The 18857-nt window shown below is 38.1% G+C and overlaps 1 protein-coding gene across 1 annotated transcript in view; it reads right to left on the bottom strand.

The window, feature by feature from the left end:
* The window catches only part of FN1 (fibronectin 1), a 124494-nt gene that overhangs the window by 19539 nt on the left and 86098 nt on the right, over positions 1 to 18857 (bottom strand). The window contains exons 26-35 of the mRNA XM_029285178.1: positions 16366 to 16638; positions 15139 to 15321; positions 13238 to 13327; positions 12477 to 12746; positions 11116 to 11232; positions 9787 to 9951; positions 8342 to 8494; positions 2971 to 3084; positions 1963 to 2232; positions 253 to 440 (exon numbers count right to left, since the gene is read on the bottom strand). Of these exons, the coding sequence (XP_029141011.1) occupies positions 253 to 440; positions 1963 to 2232; positions 2971 to 3084; positions 8342 to 8494; positions 9787 to 9951; positions 11116 to 11232; positions 12477 to 12746; positions 13238 to 13327; positions 15139 to 15321; positions 16366 to 16638 (1823 nt within the window). The remainder of the gene's footprint in view (positions 1 to 252; positions 441 to 1962; positions 2233 to 2970; positions 3085 to 8341; positions 8495 to 9786; positions 9952 to 11115; positions 11233 to 12476; positions 12747 to 13237; positions 13328 to 15138; positions 15322 to 16365; positions 16639 to 18857) is intronic.

Genomic DNA, 18857 nt, shown 5'->3' with positions numbered 1-18857 from the left:
TCAGCAGATAGCTGACGAAAGCTAGGCATTTTTTAATTGGTGTTTTAATTAGTAATTTTAATATTAAATTATTTTACCATATTCCCTGGTGCTCGTGTTTGCTCACTGATTTTAATATGGAATTACCTAGGGATCACATTTTTAAAGAAATTTCTGATATATAAAACTGTATATGAGTTATATTTTTCTCCCACTATATTTTAAATTGCTGCAAAATAAGTACATAAAATCAACAATAATAAAAAGCATTACCATTAGTCCAGAGATAACAGCAGATGTGCTATCTGGAGCAAGATTAATTTCTTTCATTGGGCCATTCTTTTCCTTGGGATTTACTCTCACTCGATATCCAGTAAGCTTCACATTTGGTGCAGTCCAAGTTAGTGTGAGACTTGTTGGAGCAACCTGAATAAATTTCAGATTTGTAGGAGGTGGGATTGCTGTTAAATTTAGAATTACAAATTGAGATTATATGGAAAGAACCCAGTAATACAAAAAGCCATCTAAGTCTTTTAACTACTATCAATTCAGTATTTTAATTTTTTGTTATAGTTACAACAGTTTTTTTAAAGTTTTCATGCATTGTAAATGAAAGCTAGAAACTAGTTTAAACTTTCTTTCCTATTGAATATAGGGCAGTAAATTTCAAAACTACATTTATCTCTTTTGAGATCATAAAATAGTGTCCCACAACGCAAAATAACAAGTGAGCCATTATACCACAACTTAATCTGGACATGGACATATACATACTCCCAAAATGACAAGGTAAATTGGCACAATAGAGATAGTAGACCAGAGTTCCCCAACCCTTCCGGCTTGGCGGAAATGTGCCCGGCCGCAGTCCACATACGCATGAGGCAAATGGGCGCATACACGGCGGTGGCACTAGTGCCCATGTGCATGCACAAGTGAGCCACTAGTGCCCGCGTATATGAGCAAATGGGCCGCTAGCACCCACGCACATGCGCAAACAGGCTGGTAGCACCCGCGTGATGCTGGCGGCAGTGCTAGCACCCCGCGCAAGCACAAACGGGGCCGCTAGCACCTGCGCAGTGGCACTAGCGTGAGTGGGGGGTGCAGACACACATGCGCACACTCGCCAGCCATTCCCATGGCCCAATGGCCAATAGGTGGGCCATAGATTGGGGAACCCTGTAGTAGACTAAAGGTGAAAGTGCAAAGCAACCCACCCATTTTCTTCCTGGAAAATGAAAGTTTTGAGACTGGTTGCAGTCACCATATCATCAATGTTACGATTAGATTAAAATTCATAGTAATAGCCATTTTGGGAGATCACTGCAAAAATGTTTTCAAAATTCCAAAAAGTCCAACAATTGCATATAACATTCGGTTTATAAAAGGAAATATAAAGTATCCTGTTCCAATTATCATGATCAGGATTTGAACCAGAGGAAATTCTTACTTACAAAAATTAAAACAAAATGCTCACACAAATGTCATAAATCCAGATCTATTCCTTGTTGCGCCACCTATGTCCCTTCAAATGTATACTACAGCTGAAATATACTGCTCACAAAGATAAAGGGAACGCAAACCCCTTCAGTTCCATGGTAAAATGTTCCCTTTATTTTTTTGAGGAGTATATATTATTATATATATAGACACATATATTACATATAGATATATAATATCTGAGTTATTATATCAGCTGCAGAAAGAGGGAAGCTGTGGAAACTGAGAGAAGGAACAAAAAAAAATCTGACCCTAAAAACATTTTTCTTTTGTTTGTGCATGGATGTGGAAGTTTATGTGTGATTCCATATCTCCCATGTTGCACAGTAATGTTTTGGTTCTATTAATCCTCCTTATGATCATCCACTGATGTTTCTCCAGTCCCATACCTCAGCACTGCACTTCACAGATAATTAGTTGCAACTGGATTCCTTCACAAGAAGGGACAGCTATCATGGCCACCAGGTGACATTATTTCATGTGTACCTGTGGTCTGGGTCCCAATCAAAGGTAGACTTTCCAAGTCATTGTGCAAGGCAACAATGTAAACAGTATACTCAGAACCCGGCCTGAGGCCATGCAGCACCGCAGTGTCGTCTTCACCATCTGAAGCAGGGAATAGTTCCTGGATTCCATCCTCAGGGGTTGAGTAGGTCACCCTGTATCCGGTGACTTGCCCCTGTGGGCTTTCCCAAGCAATTTTGATGGAATCAACATCCACTGCAGTGAATGCCAGTCCTTTAGGACGGTCAATGTCTGTTAGGCAAATTAATGGTGAAAGGTTAAGCAGAGGAGGATGCAAAGCAGATGTGGGGTAGCACAAAGCGCTCTTGTTCTAAGCAAAGCATTCTTGGTTTTGCACATCAAGAAATATAATTCATTTTTCTCCTGCCTAGAGTACCACAGAAAGACACTTACATCACAGCTAACACAGCTAATTGATTACAGGGTGATCTTACAGTTACCTTGAATAGAAGTTCCCTTTTGTTCAGTGGGCTTATTTCCAGTTAAGTAAGAATAAGACTGCAGCCTATTGCTACTGCTCACATACCTATTTATTTGTGAAACGACAGCTTCAATGTGAGTAGCAATAAATCCCAAACAGGTATTTGATTTGATTTTGTGTCAAACAAAGGCAAATTTTGGTTTAAAAAAACCCCTTAATACTGCTATTTTAAATCCTGGATTTAAATTTCTTTGTATTTTCTAATGCAAAAATAAAAAATGTTGCACTGTAAATAAATAGTACATAAAGAACTGCTTTTTTCAATCAGATTATCTTTTTCCAAATTATTAATCAATTAATGATTTTAACATAATTTTAGTTTTAATTTTAATGTAAACACAGTTTGTGGTAAAAATGACTTAACTGTGAGAAAAGCATTGTTTTTGCCATTTTCTCAAAATTTTGATAATAAACATGTCCCAAAAGATTTAGATATTTGTAGACATTGTTCTCCTACTATGAAATGTGAGAAATGTGAATTTACATACTTGTAACAACTTTCTCAACCAAAGGCTGGCTTTCTCCATTTGGCCCTTGGGCATAGACACTAACCACATACTCAACTGTAGGTTGTAGTTCATCAATTGTGACTTCTGTTTGTTCTGCAAAAAATAAATATATATTTATATATGGTCTCTTTTTGTCTTAACCATCTCAGCTATTCAGCTGTCCATCAAGAAGAAAGATAAGTAGTTCTAAATAATCCTAGGATAGGATTATTTTGCATAGAAACTGTTTCAAAGCAAAAGAAACAATTTAACAGATTTCACAGTCACAAATATTTTGACAATGTAAATGCAGAAATACTTGTCTCTAGAAATAGTCAATGGTACCCATTGTGTTTCAGTGTTTTTAAAAACAGATTGTCATCAGAAGTTTTAAGCATGTATAAATTACATGATTAACAAGACCTACATTTTTGGCAAACATTCTTTTAGCTCGTGTTGAAACAACAATTCCTGTTTTAGAACATCTCAAAATCTGCCCAATGTTGGGAAGCTGCACCAAATAGTGGACTAGCTTGCTTATATAGAATCTATGACTTCAGTCTTTATGACCTTTAGGTAGATGGTAGCAACTGCTGGTATTCCAAGTTTCAAATATAGTAAGACGTATTTCCCTTTTTTCCCCTTTAAAGAGTGGGTCCCCATGCCTAACATACATTGCTTTTTAAATCCTCTAGGAGGAGATTAAAAAAAGTATTACTAGAGATACACAGTCTTCATACTAAGCAACTTATTTGTTTACTAAATCAAAACCACCACAATTTGTGTACTAAAACTGGATATGCAAAATACATTCCTTCCTCAAATGCTGGTCAATGTGGTTGTCAATAATAATAATAATAATAATAATAATAATAATAATAATAATAATAATAAAGTTGGAAGGGACCTTGGAGGTCATCTGGTCCAACCCCCTGCTCAGGCAGGACACCCTATACCATTTCAGACAAATGGCTGTCCAGTCTCTTCTTAAAAACTTCCAGTGTTGGAGCATTCACAACTTCTGGAGGCAGGTTGTTCCACTGGTTAATTGTGCTAACTGTCAGGAAGTTTCTCCTTAGTTCCAGGTTGCTTCTCTCCTTGATTAGTTTTCATCCGTTGCTTCTTGTCCTGCCTTCAGGCGCCTTGGAAAATAGCTTCACTCCCTCTTCTTTGTGGCAGCCCCCGAGATACTGGAACACTGCTATCATGTCCCCACTCATCCTTCTCTTCATTAAACTAGACATACCCAATTCCAGCAGCCGTTCCTTATATGCTTTAGCCTCCAGTCCCCTAATCATCTTTGTTGCTCTTCTCTGTACTCTTTCTAGAGTCTCAACATTTTTTACATCGTGGTGACCAAAACTGGATGCAGTATTCCAAGTGTGGCCTTACCAAGGCATTGTAAAGTGGTATTAATACTTCACGTGATCTTGATTCTATCCCTTTGTTAATGCAGCCTAGCACTGTGTTGGTCTTTTTAGCAGCTGCAGCACACTACTGGCTCATATTTAAGTGATTGTCCACTAGGACTCCAAGGTCCCTCTCACAGTTTCTACTATTGAGCAAGGTACCCCCTATACTATACCTGTATATTTGGTTTTTCTTGCCTAAATGTAGAACCTTACTTTTTTCACCATTGAATTTCATTTTGTTGGATAGCGCCCAGTGTTCAAATCTGTCCAGATCCTCCTGTATCTTAAACCTGTCTTCTGGAGTGTTGGCTATTCCTGCCAGCTTGGTGTCATCTGCAAATTTGATGAGTTCCCCATCTATCCCCTCGTCCAGATCATTGATGAAGAGGTTGAAGAGCACTGGGCCCAGAACAGAGCCCTGGGGCACCCCACTACACACTTCCCTCCATGTAGATGCCGTTCCACTGAGGACCACACGCTGAGTATGGCCGGTCAGCCAGCTACGGATCCATCTGGTGGTGATGCTGTCTAACCCACATTTTTCTATCTTGTCAAGTAGTAGGTTGTGATCTACTTTATCAAATGTCTTACTGAAGTCCAACTAAATTATATCCACAGCATTCCTCTGATCCACTAATTTTGTCACTTGGTCAAAGAATGCACTAAGATTTGTCTGGCATGATCTGTTTTTGACAAACCCATGTTGGCTTTTAGTAATGACTTTATTTGCCTCTACGTGTTCGCTGATTCGTTGTTTGATTATCTTTTCCAAAATCTTCCCAGGTATTGAGGTCAGGCTGATAGGTCTGTAATTTCCTGGGTCCATTTTCTTCCCTTTTTTGAAGATGGGAACTACATCAGCTCTTTTCCAGTCCTCCGGTAGTTCCCCAGTGCTCCAGGATTTTTGAAAAATATAGTTCAGTGGTTCTGAGATCACAGCTGCCAGTTTCTTGAGAACCTTGGGGTGTAATCCATCTGGTCCTGGTGATTTGAAATCATCTAGGCTAGACAGGTGCTCACTTACCGTTTTCTTGCCTATCATCAAAGGCTATGGATTCAAACAATCCAAATCAAAGGCTATGGATTCAAACAATCCAAATCAAAGGCTATGGATTCAAACAATCCAAATCAAAAAAAGCAAAGCAGAATGATAATGACATAATTAATAACACAATTATTAACTTCTTTATAAAATATTCAAAATGTCTGTAAAGAGAGATACTTATTTCTTCTAACACTGAGGGTATGAGGATAACTCAAGAATTCATGGTTTGCCACATTTTATATTCCATAGGAGGAGACCTTCCTCTACATACCAAGATCACAGTAAGTGGCTGTCAAACTATCTCTCTTCTCCCAAGCATTTTTATATANTTCTACTCAGTACATTTTGGTCTCTATGTAGGTATAAAAACAGTACTTTGAAAGTACAGGAACTGACTTGCAGACCTTGATGTCTTGAGAAGCAAGGAGAGAAAACAATCGCTCAGGTATGAGGTAGTTTGAATTTTAAAGATTAAACTCAGCATCTTTGAACTATGAGAAAAATGGGCAAAGTAGATTTTTTCAGCAAAGTGTGGCAACATTTTGTCTAATGCTGATTACCTGTCTAGTTCCCACATTCTTCATCAACGTAATTTTTTAGACATTCTTAAAGAGCAGTCCTACACAGATAACATTATATCATTTAATTACATTATGATTAAGGCATCAATGACTGCATTGTAATCAGACCAGCTCAGAAACAAACTATAATATGCAAGCATGTTCCTTGCTACTGCCACAATTCAGAAATCTAACCCAATTTTCTAATGAGTAATTGCACCTCTCTCTTATCTCAGGGCATAATTCCAGCTTATTCATACTCATCTATTCCATTGTCAAGTATAAGCCACTATCCAGCACATTAAACAGAAGTAGATCAGGGGGGCTTTGGGATATAGTGGAATGTTATATCAACATTCTTCATGACAATGAAACAAGTAGCTTCATTAAATATAAACAATGTAAGGCAGTGATGGCGAACCTTTTAGAGACTGAGTGTCCCAAAACCGCCCCCTGCCCCCGCTCCGCCTCCCATCCTGCCTGCTCCGCCCCTGCCCGCCCCCTGCCCCGCCCACCCGCAGGGCCACGCACTGCCTCCATGGCCTGCCGCAGATCACCCAGGCAGCCCTGCAGCGCCATGGCAGCCACGCCCTCCGCCCACACCCTGTAGCATCTTCTTTACGCTATGGGGCGCAAGGGCGGAGTCTTGTCCCTGCTGCCTGTCTATGTCCTTGGCTGCGCTGCTCCGTGCAGGCCACGCCCAGGGGCGACTCTCCTCCGGGGGGGGGCCTCTGGTGAGGAGGGGGCCACAGGGGGAGGCGGGGTTGGGGCGACAGTACGCGTGCCCACAGAGGGCTCCGAGTGCCGCCTCTGACACGCGTGCCATAGGTTCGCCACCACTGATGTAAGGGACAAAATGGGACTCTGTGGTAAGCCAATAGTAATCCCTCAGCAATGTTATCTGGATGTAGCCCAAGACTGCAAAACACCTCCCCAGCATAACTACTAATTCAGCACTTCATCAAGATAAACCCCCCCCCAAAATCTTGTTATATTACAAGTACAATGACAAATACTTTCACCAGTAATTAAATGTTTAATATTGGCTATGGCTTTCTAATTCTTAGCTGTCTTGCTTAAGCAGGAGAGAAGTCATATCTCTCACAAGAAGAACTTGTTCACTTCCCAGAAGCACACGTTTAATCCTGTTATGGCTGATTTAATTGAGAATTGAGTAACAAGTAGTAAAGCCCATATTTGCATTTCCTCAAAATCTACAAACTGTAAAGAATCCAAAATTAAAAGCAGTTGCTAAGGTTGTATTCTATGGCCCACCTCAAGATAAGCCAAAGAACTGATCCGAAAAGAATCATGTAAATTCCCGCTAGCAAGCCTTTTCTTGAAAAGAAAAAGATCCCACAAACTATAAAAAAGAAAATCTGGTCTATCTTGTGGTCACAAGGCAGAGAAGTAAATGTTCTTCATTAATCCATGGCCATGGAATAAAATGTCATGGTAGTAACACACCCTTGATCCCCTTTTGACTTGAAATTTCTTCCATTTGTCATCCCTCTTAATTTATTGCTCTTCGTTCCCCATGAAAACAAGTCTGGCTCAACTCTGCTAAGGAAAGAATGTGCTTAGAAGCAATATGTTTACCAAAGGGGTGATTTCTATATTCTACAGACAAGTCAGAGTTCTGCCAATCACTATAACCAATCAAGCAGAAATATCTACAAGCTTACTGAGATTCAATCTAAAAACATTTCTTAGGTGGAACATGTGGTATTAATGGTATGATATCAGTTTGTCCACAGTTCTCAGCATCATCTTTCCAGTCTTCACAATTTCCTTCTCTTCTGCAAAACCTCCCAAAGACATAATAGACAATCATAATGTCAATGCTGCTAACACTGCTCTGACAACTGATGAAAATGCAGTCATTTTCTCTTCTCCTTTAACATGCTTTTTCTTGCTTTTAGAAATCAGGTGCAGCGGAGGGGTGGGTGGGTTGGGATGTAAGCTCAGCTAACGCTGCTGTGGGAACCCAAGGACTGGCTGATAACATTTTGGCAGGCTGAGGAGCTGAGGAGAAAGCCCAAGCTTTAAGCAAATTGGGGAATGTGCTTTATAAGTTTATTGGGGGTGGGAATTGTACTTTGTTACTTTGTATCAGGGGGAAGGGAATTTAGTTTTTGGGTTCAACTATGTAGTGCAGATACTTTGTTTCCTGAATAAATGTTCTTTAAGGAAGAATTTTACCTCGAAGTTCTTTTGATGGGTTTCATCTATCGGAACCATGACACATAATCCCACATTATACTTGCAAGCGAGTCAAATTAAAATTAGAGTTTCCTTACTTTCATTGAAATACTCAGATTGCATCCTGCTTCCTGTGATTTCTTTGTGCTTACCTGCAGAAAGAACTCTAGTTTTTGTGGGGCTATGGCCATCCTTGGGGGTAGCTGTCACTCTATAACCAGTCACTGGGGAAGAAGGCTGCCACCGCACTGTAAGGCTGTTGTCTTGAACATCAGTAACTTCTAGCTGCGATGGTGTATCAACCTCTGCACATGAAAATTTAATTTTCTATATTAGATGTTGTCCTTCAGGCTCCAATGTTCTTAAATCCTAACATATTCTTATTCTTATTCATACCTTTGGTCAGAATGCCTCTTGGTGAAGTACAAAAAACAGATTAAGAATCACAATTTCAATATAACAAGAATCAGTGAAGCACAAAATTAAGCTCATTAAAAATTATGAAAAAATGCAATTTCAAAATAGAGAACTAGAAGTGAAAACTATCACTGCAATTATTCAATAAAACTGATAGCCAAAGGAATATATAGCATCATGTTACTCTGTATTAATTCCTGGTTGTATCAACTGAATCTTCCTACCAATTTAAAATACTCAGGATGCCCCATCATGAGAGATTATGCAGAAAGCTAATATAGAGAACAAGTGTTCTTCATACAGTTCTTTTTCAGATCCCTTATGGCAGCTCTGTAAAGGTGCCATCTTAAAATGTATTGTTTTTATTAAACATTGTTTATTAAAAAAATTAAAGTTAACATATTTGTGTGTGTTTTAGTTAATGCTTTCTTTGTACATTTTTACAGTTTATTTCCCTGTATTTCATGCCATTTTAATTTGATGTGCAAAAAATATGTTAACTACAAGCAATATTACTTTATTGCTAGTACTTCAGTTATTTCAGTTACACCTAACATTGCTCTCATTCAGCTTAGGATGTGGTAGCAATTTTTGGAGATTTTTCATCATTCTAAAGCCAATGGTGTTAGTTTCCTTTTACCTACTCCATCTCTATATGCAGCTCCAGCAGATAAATTGAATATTATTAGATGTTGTTGATCTAAATTCCAGATGCTAGAAAAAAATCAACGAGGTAATACTGATGCTCTGATTACAAATTCCCCCATTTTTTTTAAATTTGGTTTACAGTGTTACCTTACTCATTACCTTTCTTGACAACTGGTTCTACTAAAGTTTACCATTAGAAACACTTATCATTCTTCTTGCCTTTCCTATTCTATTTTTCTGTATCTCTCTTAGGTGCCTGTTTCAATTTCTTTGGATCCTTTCAAATGATAATGAAATTTTTAAAAATTAAAATAATTATCAACCATTCTGATCTAATTAAAAAGACCCACAAAGAAAAACATGTTTTCATTTACTGTTGCAAAACATTTCAGTACACTATAAAAGCAAGATATAAATATTTTCAATAAGTTGCAAATGATCAGAGCAAATAGAAAAAACTCTGAGCATATAACAGATTAAATGAAGGCAACAGATTGTTTATCTCTTTAATCCAAAAAGAAATCAGATTTACCTATTCGGTAATTTATGCTGACAGGTTCGCTGCTGGCAGGACTGTCCCCTCGCCCAGTGACAGCATACACAGTAATGGTATAATCTACTCCAGACTTAAGACCAGGAATCGTAGCAGTGGAGACATGACCAGGAACAGTGAACTCTTGAACAGGCCCACTGCCACCTGGGGGAATAGTGCAAACAATTAGATATTCATCTTCCTCCTCTTCCTCCTCATCATCTTGAAATGCTTTTCAGTTTTTTCCCCTCTGTTCAATTCTCTGACACTGCTTGGACAAGTACTTCCAGTTTTCTTGGCAAGGTTTTTCCAAAGTGTCTTATCATTGCCTACTTACTAGTGCTGAGAGAGTAACTGGCCCAAATTTACCCAGCTGGCTTTGTGCCCAAGTGGAACTAGAACTCACAGTTTCCCAGTTTCAAGCCTAATGTCTTAACCATTACACCAAAGTGGCTCTCGCTTTCCATTAACTTCCTATAAAAGGAAAAACATATATACTGTTATGACCCAGCCACAGCAGTTAATGTTTTAGTGGCATCTTCTAACTAAACTATAAAATATCTGAAAAACCAGAAGTCCTTGGCTCTTGTAAAATAACTTGCATCAAAGATACCTCAAAATTTATTTCAAAAGTTTTCTTAAAATTCCAAGAGTTCAGCTCTAAATGTATCTTTAAACTAATAATCTGCCTTAGTTATTGAAATCCTTTATCAATGAATTATAGCCAGCAGATATCCAAAGTAATTACTGCTATTTTCTAACACTGAAGAGCCATTTCTGGCTGAAGGAGAGGGAACCCTTCTATGGGGAGTAAAGAGACATTCCAGCTTGGAATGGGTTCAAGAGAGGAACCATCTGAAGTTAAACTTTTGGGTATTCATCTGCCATTTCTCAAGAGAGGGCAAATAATCTGCTGAGATTCTAGTAATATAGGTGATCAACAATTAAATATCTATTTGGGCCTGTGGTTTTTGGTTGCTTGCACCTGACATCTACAGTTTAAAATGTAATGTGTGAAGTCATCCATTAACTGCTTCTGTATTTGTATTACATTATGATCAAACGATATGAATCTGTACATTATAATTATACTAAAATTGAGTCATAATTTCAAATCATATTAGATTCAGATTTACTATGTGTTACTGATATTTTAAAAAAGTGGAAAGGACGATGTTCTTGAAAGAAAAACCATCCGTTATCACCTTTCTAACTCATATTCCACTTCCAGGTATCATTGACTTTCATGCATTGCTGTTACCATCCCTTTATTTTTTTCAGCTGAAGGCTAATCTTTTCTTACAAATATCAGCATCCAACAGTGCTCACCTGTTTCTCCATATGTGATCCTGTAGTATCGAACTGTAACAGCAGGTGCATCCCAGGAGATGACTAGACTAGTGGGACCAGTAGCAGTCACATGTAGATCTCTTGGGACATCAGAAACTAGGGATTTTTTTTAAAAAAAAGCAATGATTAATATTTATCTCATTCATGTTTTAATTGTTATACTATATACAGCTATCTAGATCCATTTTTGCAGACTTCAAAGTTCCCCAAATCACGCTGCCAAAATTCAGTAGCAAAGGGGTAATTTTCAGATATGGGAGTCCTCCTCCTCTTTGTAAAGCAATTAATATGCTAATAAGTATGGGTAGGCTTTGCATACCTAGTTGAGGAAGTCCAAATGGGCTGAACTTTCAACTCTGCCAATTTCAAGGTACATCATTGCTTCTTTAGTGCCTTTGGGATCCAATTTATCCCCCACCCTCCAAAATAGTACAGTTGCCTTGTCCTGCACAAAACTGTACCACATAATGATCACTAAAGTATACTGCACAGATTATTAGGGAATGCATGCTTTAAAATTATTTATGAAATGATTCAGGTGTCACATACAGTACATGCAGCACCCAAGTGTCTTACAAGGTATGCTGCAGCATCAAAACACATGCCCTGGCCCTTTTCCAAGTGCAATACAAGGTTACACACATTCCCACAGAGTCTGAATGGGAGTTGGCAATGCCTCTCAACTGTCATTCTCTCATCTCACTCGCAGCCCCTCTCTACTATTGATTAATGAGTCTGGGGAAAAAATACTGCAACATTAAGAGCAGAGAGGTCCTGTGTTCACATGAGGTCCAAAATATTTCATCTGAATCATTTTCAGTATTTGCAAGGTCCCAATATTTTAAACTGGTATTCCACAAATAGATTCAGATATTCCTTATCTTATTCACACCCTTCACAACCACTTAAAGCACCTTGTTGTTGTTGTTGTTGTTGTTGTTGTTGTTGTGTTTAATGTCACTAGAGTATGTTCCCAGTTTCTCTGGCTCATTGGCTGCAGATGCTGCCACATTTTTCATCTTTATGTTGAACAGAGAGCAAGCAGATATATAGGACTGGAACTCTGCTTGTAGTGATGATAGATACAGAAGAAACTTGAAGAAGTTTCTGTCCCTATATAACTTAAGCTGCTACAATGTATATTTTCATTTTTCAAAAAGTCATTTTTAAACATTTAGGTTCTTGTGTTTTTATACCACATCCAAACCCATTAAAGTGAGGTTTCTGATTCAACTTGCTAATTCAATTTTTGGAAAGAGATTTTTTTTTCAAAAGTGGAATCTGATTCAGCAGGTGAAGACAGTAATAATTTGCAATTATTTTTCTTATTTAGCTCTTACCTGTACTTTGCTGTCCAATTAAGGGCAAACTCTCTTCTTTGCCATAAAAGGCAGATACACTAACCACATACTCTGACCCTGGAATCAAATCTGTGAGAGTGATGGAGTTGCGAGATGGTGCAACACGGACTTCTTTGGGTCTACTTCCACCTTGTTCAAGGTGATGGCGTATTTTATAGCCAGAGATGGGGGCGCGGGGGGCAATCCAATGGACAGTGAAAGAATGGGCTGTTATCTCTGAAAAATCCAGTCCAGTGGGGGAATCAAGACCTGTTTCATAAGAAAATACAATAGAAACCCAAACTTCAATAACTGGTTTATGCCTTTTTGCGAAAAGAAAACCACATATACCTACAACCATTGTAAACAGGAATAATTTAACCCACACTAGATTGCTGAAAGATTGAAACCATGTTCATTTTGGAAAAAGACTTATTTCTGTAAATGTAATTCCAGTATTGTCTGAAGGCCCCTGCTTAGTTTCCAGCTGAAACCTTGCTAGTTATGGTCTAAATCCCATATTTTACAATATCTAAATAGAAATCATATTGAGGGGGAGATACATACTCTAGCTAAAATGATGGTACAATCATAAAAGGTATATGTGTGTATCTATCTATTTATTTTTCTATCTATATCTATCTACCTCTATATATCTATTTATCTGTATCTGTCTGTCTGTCTGTGTATGTATATATAATGGTTTTATTTCCAGGCAAAAATTAAAGAAACACTTATTTTATATTTGTTGTTTTACAGACCTGTTTTCTGCTCTCCACTCAGAGGTTTACTCTCATGTTGTTCATATACACTGTAGACCTTGATCAAGTATGCTGTGCCAGGAAGGAGATCTGAAAGATTACAACCACAATGATACCCAAGTATTAGCCAAAATCATTTTCATTCCTAACCCCAAATCTCTCCATAAACTTCTGTTCCTTGGGATTACGATACCCAGCCATTGCCTTAAGGCAGAGCTTTTCAACCTTTTCACCCATTGTACCACTTTTAGGATATGGCAATATCCGAGTACCACCAGTCGCCTAGCAAGGGGTCAAAAACTTGATGACTAAAAAAAAAAAAGGAAAAAAGTGTTAAAGTACAGGTAGTCCTCGACTTACAACAGTTCGCTTAGTGACTGTTGGAGGTTACAATGGCACTGAAAAAAGTGCCCCCCAAGCCACAGCCGAGCAAGACACCTGCCTGCCCACCCAGCGGCGCTCTTCCTCCTGTCCAAGGTTTTCATTGTTGTGAGCATTTCTGTTGAGGATTGGCAGCGACAATGGGGTGGGGGGGTGTTCGGTTTTTATTCCCGCTGTCTGCTGGGTGTTGCAGCAGGTTTTGGTCACTTCACATGACCCTGGGACACTGTGACCATCATAAATATGAATCAGTTGCCAAGCATCTGAATGTAAATCACAAGACCCTGGAGATGCTGCAACATTCCAGCTGATCGGCGCTTCTTCTGGGCTCAGCAGAAGCGCCAGGATCAGTGCTGCTTTCCAGATGATTGGTGCTTTTTCAGGGCTCAGCAGAAGCGCCAGGATCAGTGCCAATCTCCAGCTGGAGCCTGGCGCTTCCACTGAGCCCTGACAGCCCTGCAGCTCCAGCCATCTTTCGCTCAGGCTTGTGCGGTACTGCCACTGGTTCAGCTCATTCCCCTCCCCCGCTACCACTTTTCTAGGATGGTCGCATACCACCTGCCAGGTGCCAATGTACCACAGGTGGTACCCATACCACTGGTTGAAAAGCCCTGCCTTAAGGTGCTTTATTTATAAGAATTTCCTTAAACTCAATTGAATTTGAATAGAATTTATAATTCTTTCCATCACTCATTTAATACTGCATAAAATAAATAGCAGTTAAATTATAAAAAGATTCAAACATTGTTTTTTGAACTTGCTAGCACCTGCAGTGATGGAAATTTAAACACACCATGACTCAGCTGCCAGCCTACCACTTCTCTATTGTTTTAAACAAAAAACATGGGTTGTGCAGGTGAAATGTGTATTGTATTGTGAAGGCTTTGTATTCTTTGCCATTTTTATGAAAGGGTCCTGAGTCCTGAATATAATTTTATTGCAGGGTCAAAAGGTTAAGAAAGGCAGTAGCCAAACCACCTCTGAGAAATTATGTTATTAATGAAAAATGCTATCATAAGCTAATTATCAAAGGGAAGTCAGTATCTCAGCAAACTGAATTGGAAACTTTTGAAATGGAAACTTTTCAATTATTTTTAATCCATCATATCAAGTAAAAGAGGAAGGCAAAAAATAGTTAACTGCTCACTTTCCAGATTTTTCTGAATTATATGGCCAATCATGAAGAAAGATGAGAACTTTGGCTCAATGACTGATAAACCAATTTCTCTACTTTGAAAAAAAAAAGATATCTGAAGGCTAGATAAACCCTATAGAAATAAATATATGTAGAGAGCTATACAATAGCTATGTTACCTTATAGTTCAATATATTATCTCCTCTAATTTATAGTGCCATAAATTCTCTCACGAAATTCAACTATTTCTATAGAATGTTACAGCTGATTATAAAAAGTGGAAGAAAATGCATGGTAACTAAAGTCAGGCACCTAACCTTTCATACATCTCCCAAAAGATCAACATTATAAAATCAAGTGGTTTCAATTTGAAGAAGCTTCTTACTTGTTAAAACCACGGCACTGTCCGAAGGTGAAATGGAAAGTTCTGCAACATCCTCCTTGTTCTTCATGGGTGAGAAGCGAACCAAGAAGCTGCTCAATTCAATAGATGCTGGTGGAGTCCAGGTTACTCTTACAGTATCAGATCCCACATTGGTGAAACGGAGATCCGTTGGTGGAGGAACAGCTGAATTTTAAAAATAATGACATATATTGTCAGAAGAAGCAGAGATAGATTCAATACTGATTCAAAAAAATGCAAGCTCATGCACAAAGGAAATCCACTATTGAGCCAAACACATGCAAATAACCTTCTAACCTTCTATCTTTAATTCCACTTAAACCAAAACATGTTGTAAAGCATCTTTAACCTCTCATTTCAGCCTTTATAGATTCTAGTTATGCCTTACATTATTACTATTGTTTTGCTTTTCTTCATAGAAAGGAACTGAGATCCTTTGCATCTATATAATGCAATTTTTGAGACTATCAAATGAGAGGCTCAATTTACTTTACAGCAGCACAATGAAGGAAACAGTACATACCTTCTTTTATAACATTTGACACACATGCAGGAGAGGAGGCTAAACAACTTTTCTGAAGTCTCTAGGTCTTTACAATGACTTCATCATGATAGTATCCATTCAAATAGAATAAACACTAGTCTGCCATGCATAATGAATTCTCAGGTCATGTTTGGTACATGCACTACCGAGAATCTTCCCATACTGCCATAGTTGTCACTAGCATGAGTTTGGAGGAGGATTTTTTTCCCCACATCATTTGGGGGATTTATTTCAACATTTGGGTCACTATAATACCCAAACACTATGTGAGGATCACGTATGGTAAAATTTTGCACACATATCAAACTGATGTAGCAAGGAATATTGTGTTGTATAGTTTACCCTCTCTGATAGGGAAGTTATGAGAATGAAAGTTACATGTTTCCATAAAACTAGGTACAAATATCAGAGCTTAGTAACATAGGATCTGATGAAAAAAGAGACTTCCAATTGCAGATTCACAAGTTAAATAAGACAAATTCAGATGATTGTAAATGGGTGGTAATGCAGAGTATTCTGATTTTAATCCACTATCTAAAATAAAAAATTATCTACTGGTCGTCCCCACTGCAAAATAGCAGTAAGGGAGCTATTTCTACTTGTCATCCAAGCAGCTAGTGACATCATGAAACAGCACTTTAATTCAGTAGTTTTTCATTAATCACCCGTTTGTTGAATCAGCGTAGTAGGGACACTCTCTCCGCCATTAATGAGTGTGATTACACTGATTTCATAATCAATGCCTGGCTCCAAGCCTGTAACCATGTAGTATCCTACTGAAGAATCCACAAAATCTTCAAATATGGGGACAGTTTCTCCTGTGGCAATTACTTTGATGCGGTAACCAATAATGGCAGAAGTATTTATTGGGGTCCACTTTAGGCCGATGCTTGTATCACTTACATCAACAAAGCTTAAGTCAGTAAGCTGGGGTACCTCTATTGCATTAGAGAGCAAAATAGGGAGGTAATAACAAACAGAGGCAAAACATGACAAAGAACAAGAGAAAAAAAACAATGATCATCAGGTTACTTCAACTAAAAATGAAAAAAAGAATAAAGTACCTATGGTGATATTGTAATATGTTTATAGTTATAACACCATGATTTACAATGACTAGTATTTAGCTAGGTATCTAGCTCATCTTCCAGATTTTAAAACTGTTTTTTGTATCATAAAGGGAATAATATTTAGAGCTCAATCCTACAAAAATGCTGCCAAAAATAAGCAAAGATAAAAAGGACCATCATAGGGCTTTTCAGAAATCTTCCAGAAAAATTACCAACTTGGCCAGACTGTTGGAAGTGCTCTCAAGCTGGAGGAGTTAAGGTGTTGCACCTGGAATAGGACCAGGATGAGGAAAACCAATGTTATCTACCTTCACTGGGTGATTTTAGCCCAGCCTGCCTCACAGGATTATAGGAAAAATCTGGAGGAGGAACACTATATATTCCACCTTGAACTTCTAAAGAAAAAATAAATCTTTCATTCTCTTGTCTTGCTATTTCATTCTTCAACTGTAGCACATACTGTATGCTTGCCAGAATCAAGTTTGTTTTGTAAAAGCCATCAATATGATACTTGATTTCTTCTCCATATAAAAAAGAGAAGACAACTACCATATGCAACAAAGGTAAAATACACTCCTCTAAGGTCTGAAATTTTCTCTGATGGTCTGTAGGATTGTTTCTTCATCTGGGTCTTGGTCTTAGAATTCTTGTGTTAAATATGATTGGTCTTCTAGGAATTAAGAGACTGTAACTGAGAGAGTGTGTGTGCATGCGCCCATGTGTGTGTGTGTGTGTATATGAATGATGCCTTCTCTGAGCCTCTTTACTGCAATGTTAGATTTTTTATCTTGTCTCCCTGGTTCTTTCCAAGTCCAGCTTTTTCTAAATTTGGGGGAGAATCTGGCAGGAATGAGCAGGTCTAAGAAAAACAACTGTCTTGAAGCCAGAGGCAAAACTTCTGTCATATATAAAACAGATATGATGAACCTCTTGAACCCACTTGTTCTGTAGAATAGTAATATACAATTGGGTTCCACTGTCTGTTGTTGAATTCTGGCACCACACTCTTGGAGAAGAGGAGCTAAAGGGGCCTGGGAAGAGGTTTCATGTCACTTCTCCAAATTCAGAGACTCTTGAAAATGATCACCTTTTATCACTTACACCTCCTTTGAACACAAATATCTCCTTCTGACCCATCAGTGCTACTGGAGGGTATTTTGTAGGCTTTATTCTTATGATTCAGTAACATCACACTGAATTAAGAGCTGTCTAATAGAGCTGCTCATGAAACTCTGAAAGCCTACTCTTGTTTCTTTTACCAACTGTATTTGAAAACCTTTCATGACCTGACAATATAAGGATGGGAAGATAAAAGAGACAGAATATTTGATGGCTGCAGCAAAAAAAACCCACCCTCTTTTATTTGCACTAATGAAAGTATTAAGAAAGGGAATCTGGATACTAACAAATCATTACAGCAAAATTTGGAAAGGATGTAATATATCAAAGGGAATCTATATGTACTGCATCTACATATGCCAAATACTTTTTATTTTGTAAAGGAAACCTACCTATTATATTGTAAAGAATTGGCTAAATTAAAACTTTTTTCTAAGACATGTGCTTACTGTATCATCTTTAAAAAGCACCAAAAGAAACATTATCTTTGTAAAAGTTATTTCTTTAAAAGAGTAGTTTTGAATTAAGCCCTTGGAATAATACTAGGTATTACAAGATTCTAACAAATTCAATATACCTATAGAAATGCCAAGGAGTGTTAATAGCAAGCATCTGTGAAGTCTAGCACCTGGAGTCATCTTCAGATTAAAAATAAAACAAAACAAAATCCCTTAATTATACTGATTACCCCATAGTTATATAGTCCCCACATTCAAGCAATATAGACTGGTCACAGCAAGACAACAGAGAAATAATAACTGCATCTACATGCGAATTTCTCAAGAGTAAGAAATTTCTCAAAAAGCCAGACTGTCAGCACAATAAGGTGCATTTTTGAATAAAGAAGGCTGACAATTATTAAATGGATCAGTTGGATCACCTTTTGTATTTTAGGGTCTTTTAACTCATTGAGCAGTATTTTGATCTAAGACAGTAATCCGAATGGAGAGCGAGCGGAGCAGCCGAGC

This window comes from Protobothrops mucrosquamatus, unplaced genomic scaffold, assembly GCF_001527695.2.
Source record: "Protobothrops mucrosquamatus isolate PMUCROS unplaced genomic scaffold, P.Mucros_1.0 scaffold1377, whole genome shotgun sequence".
In the NCBI taxonomy this organism is placed as follows: domain Eukaryota; kingdom Metazoa; phylum Chordata; class Lepidosauria; order Squamata; family Viperidae; genus Protobothrops; species Protobothrops mucrosquamatus.
Note: the sequence above shows the minus strand (reverse complement) of the source record. Positions and strands in the feature narration are given on the sequence as shown.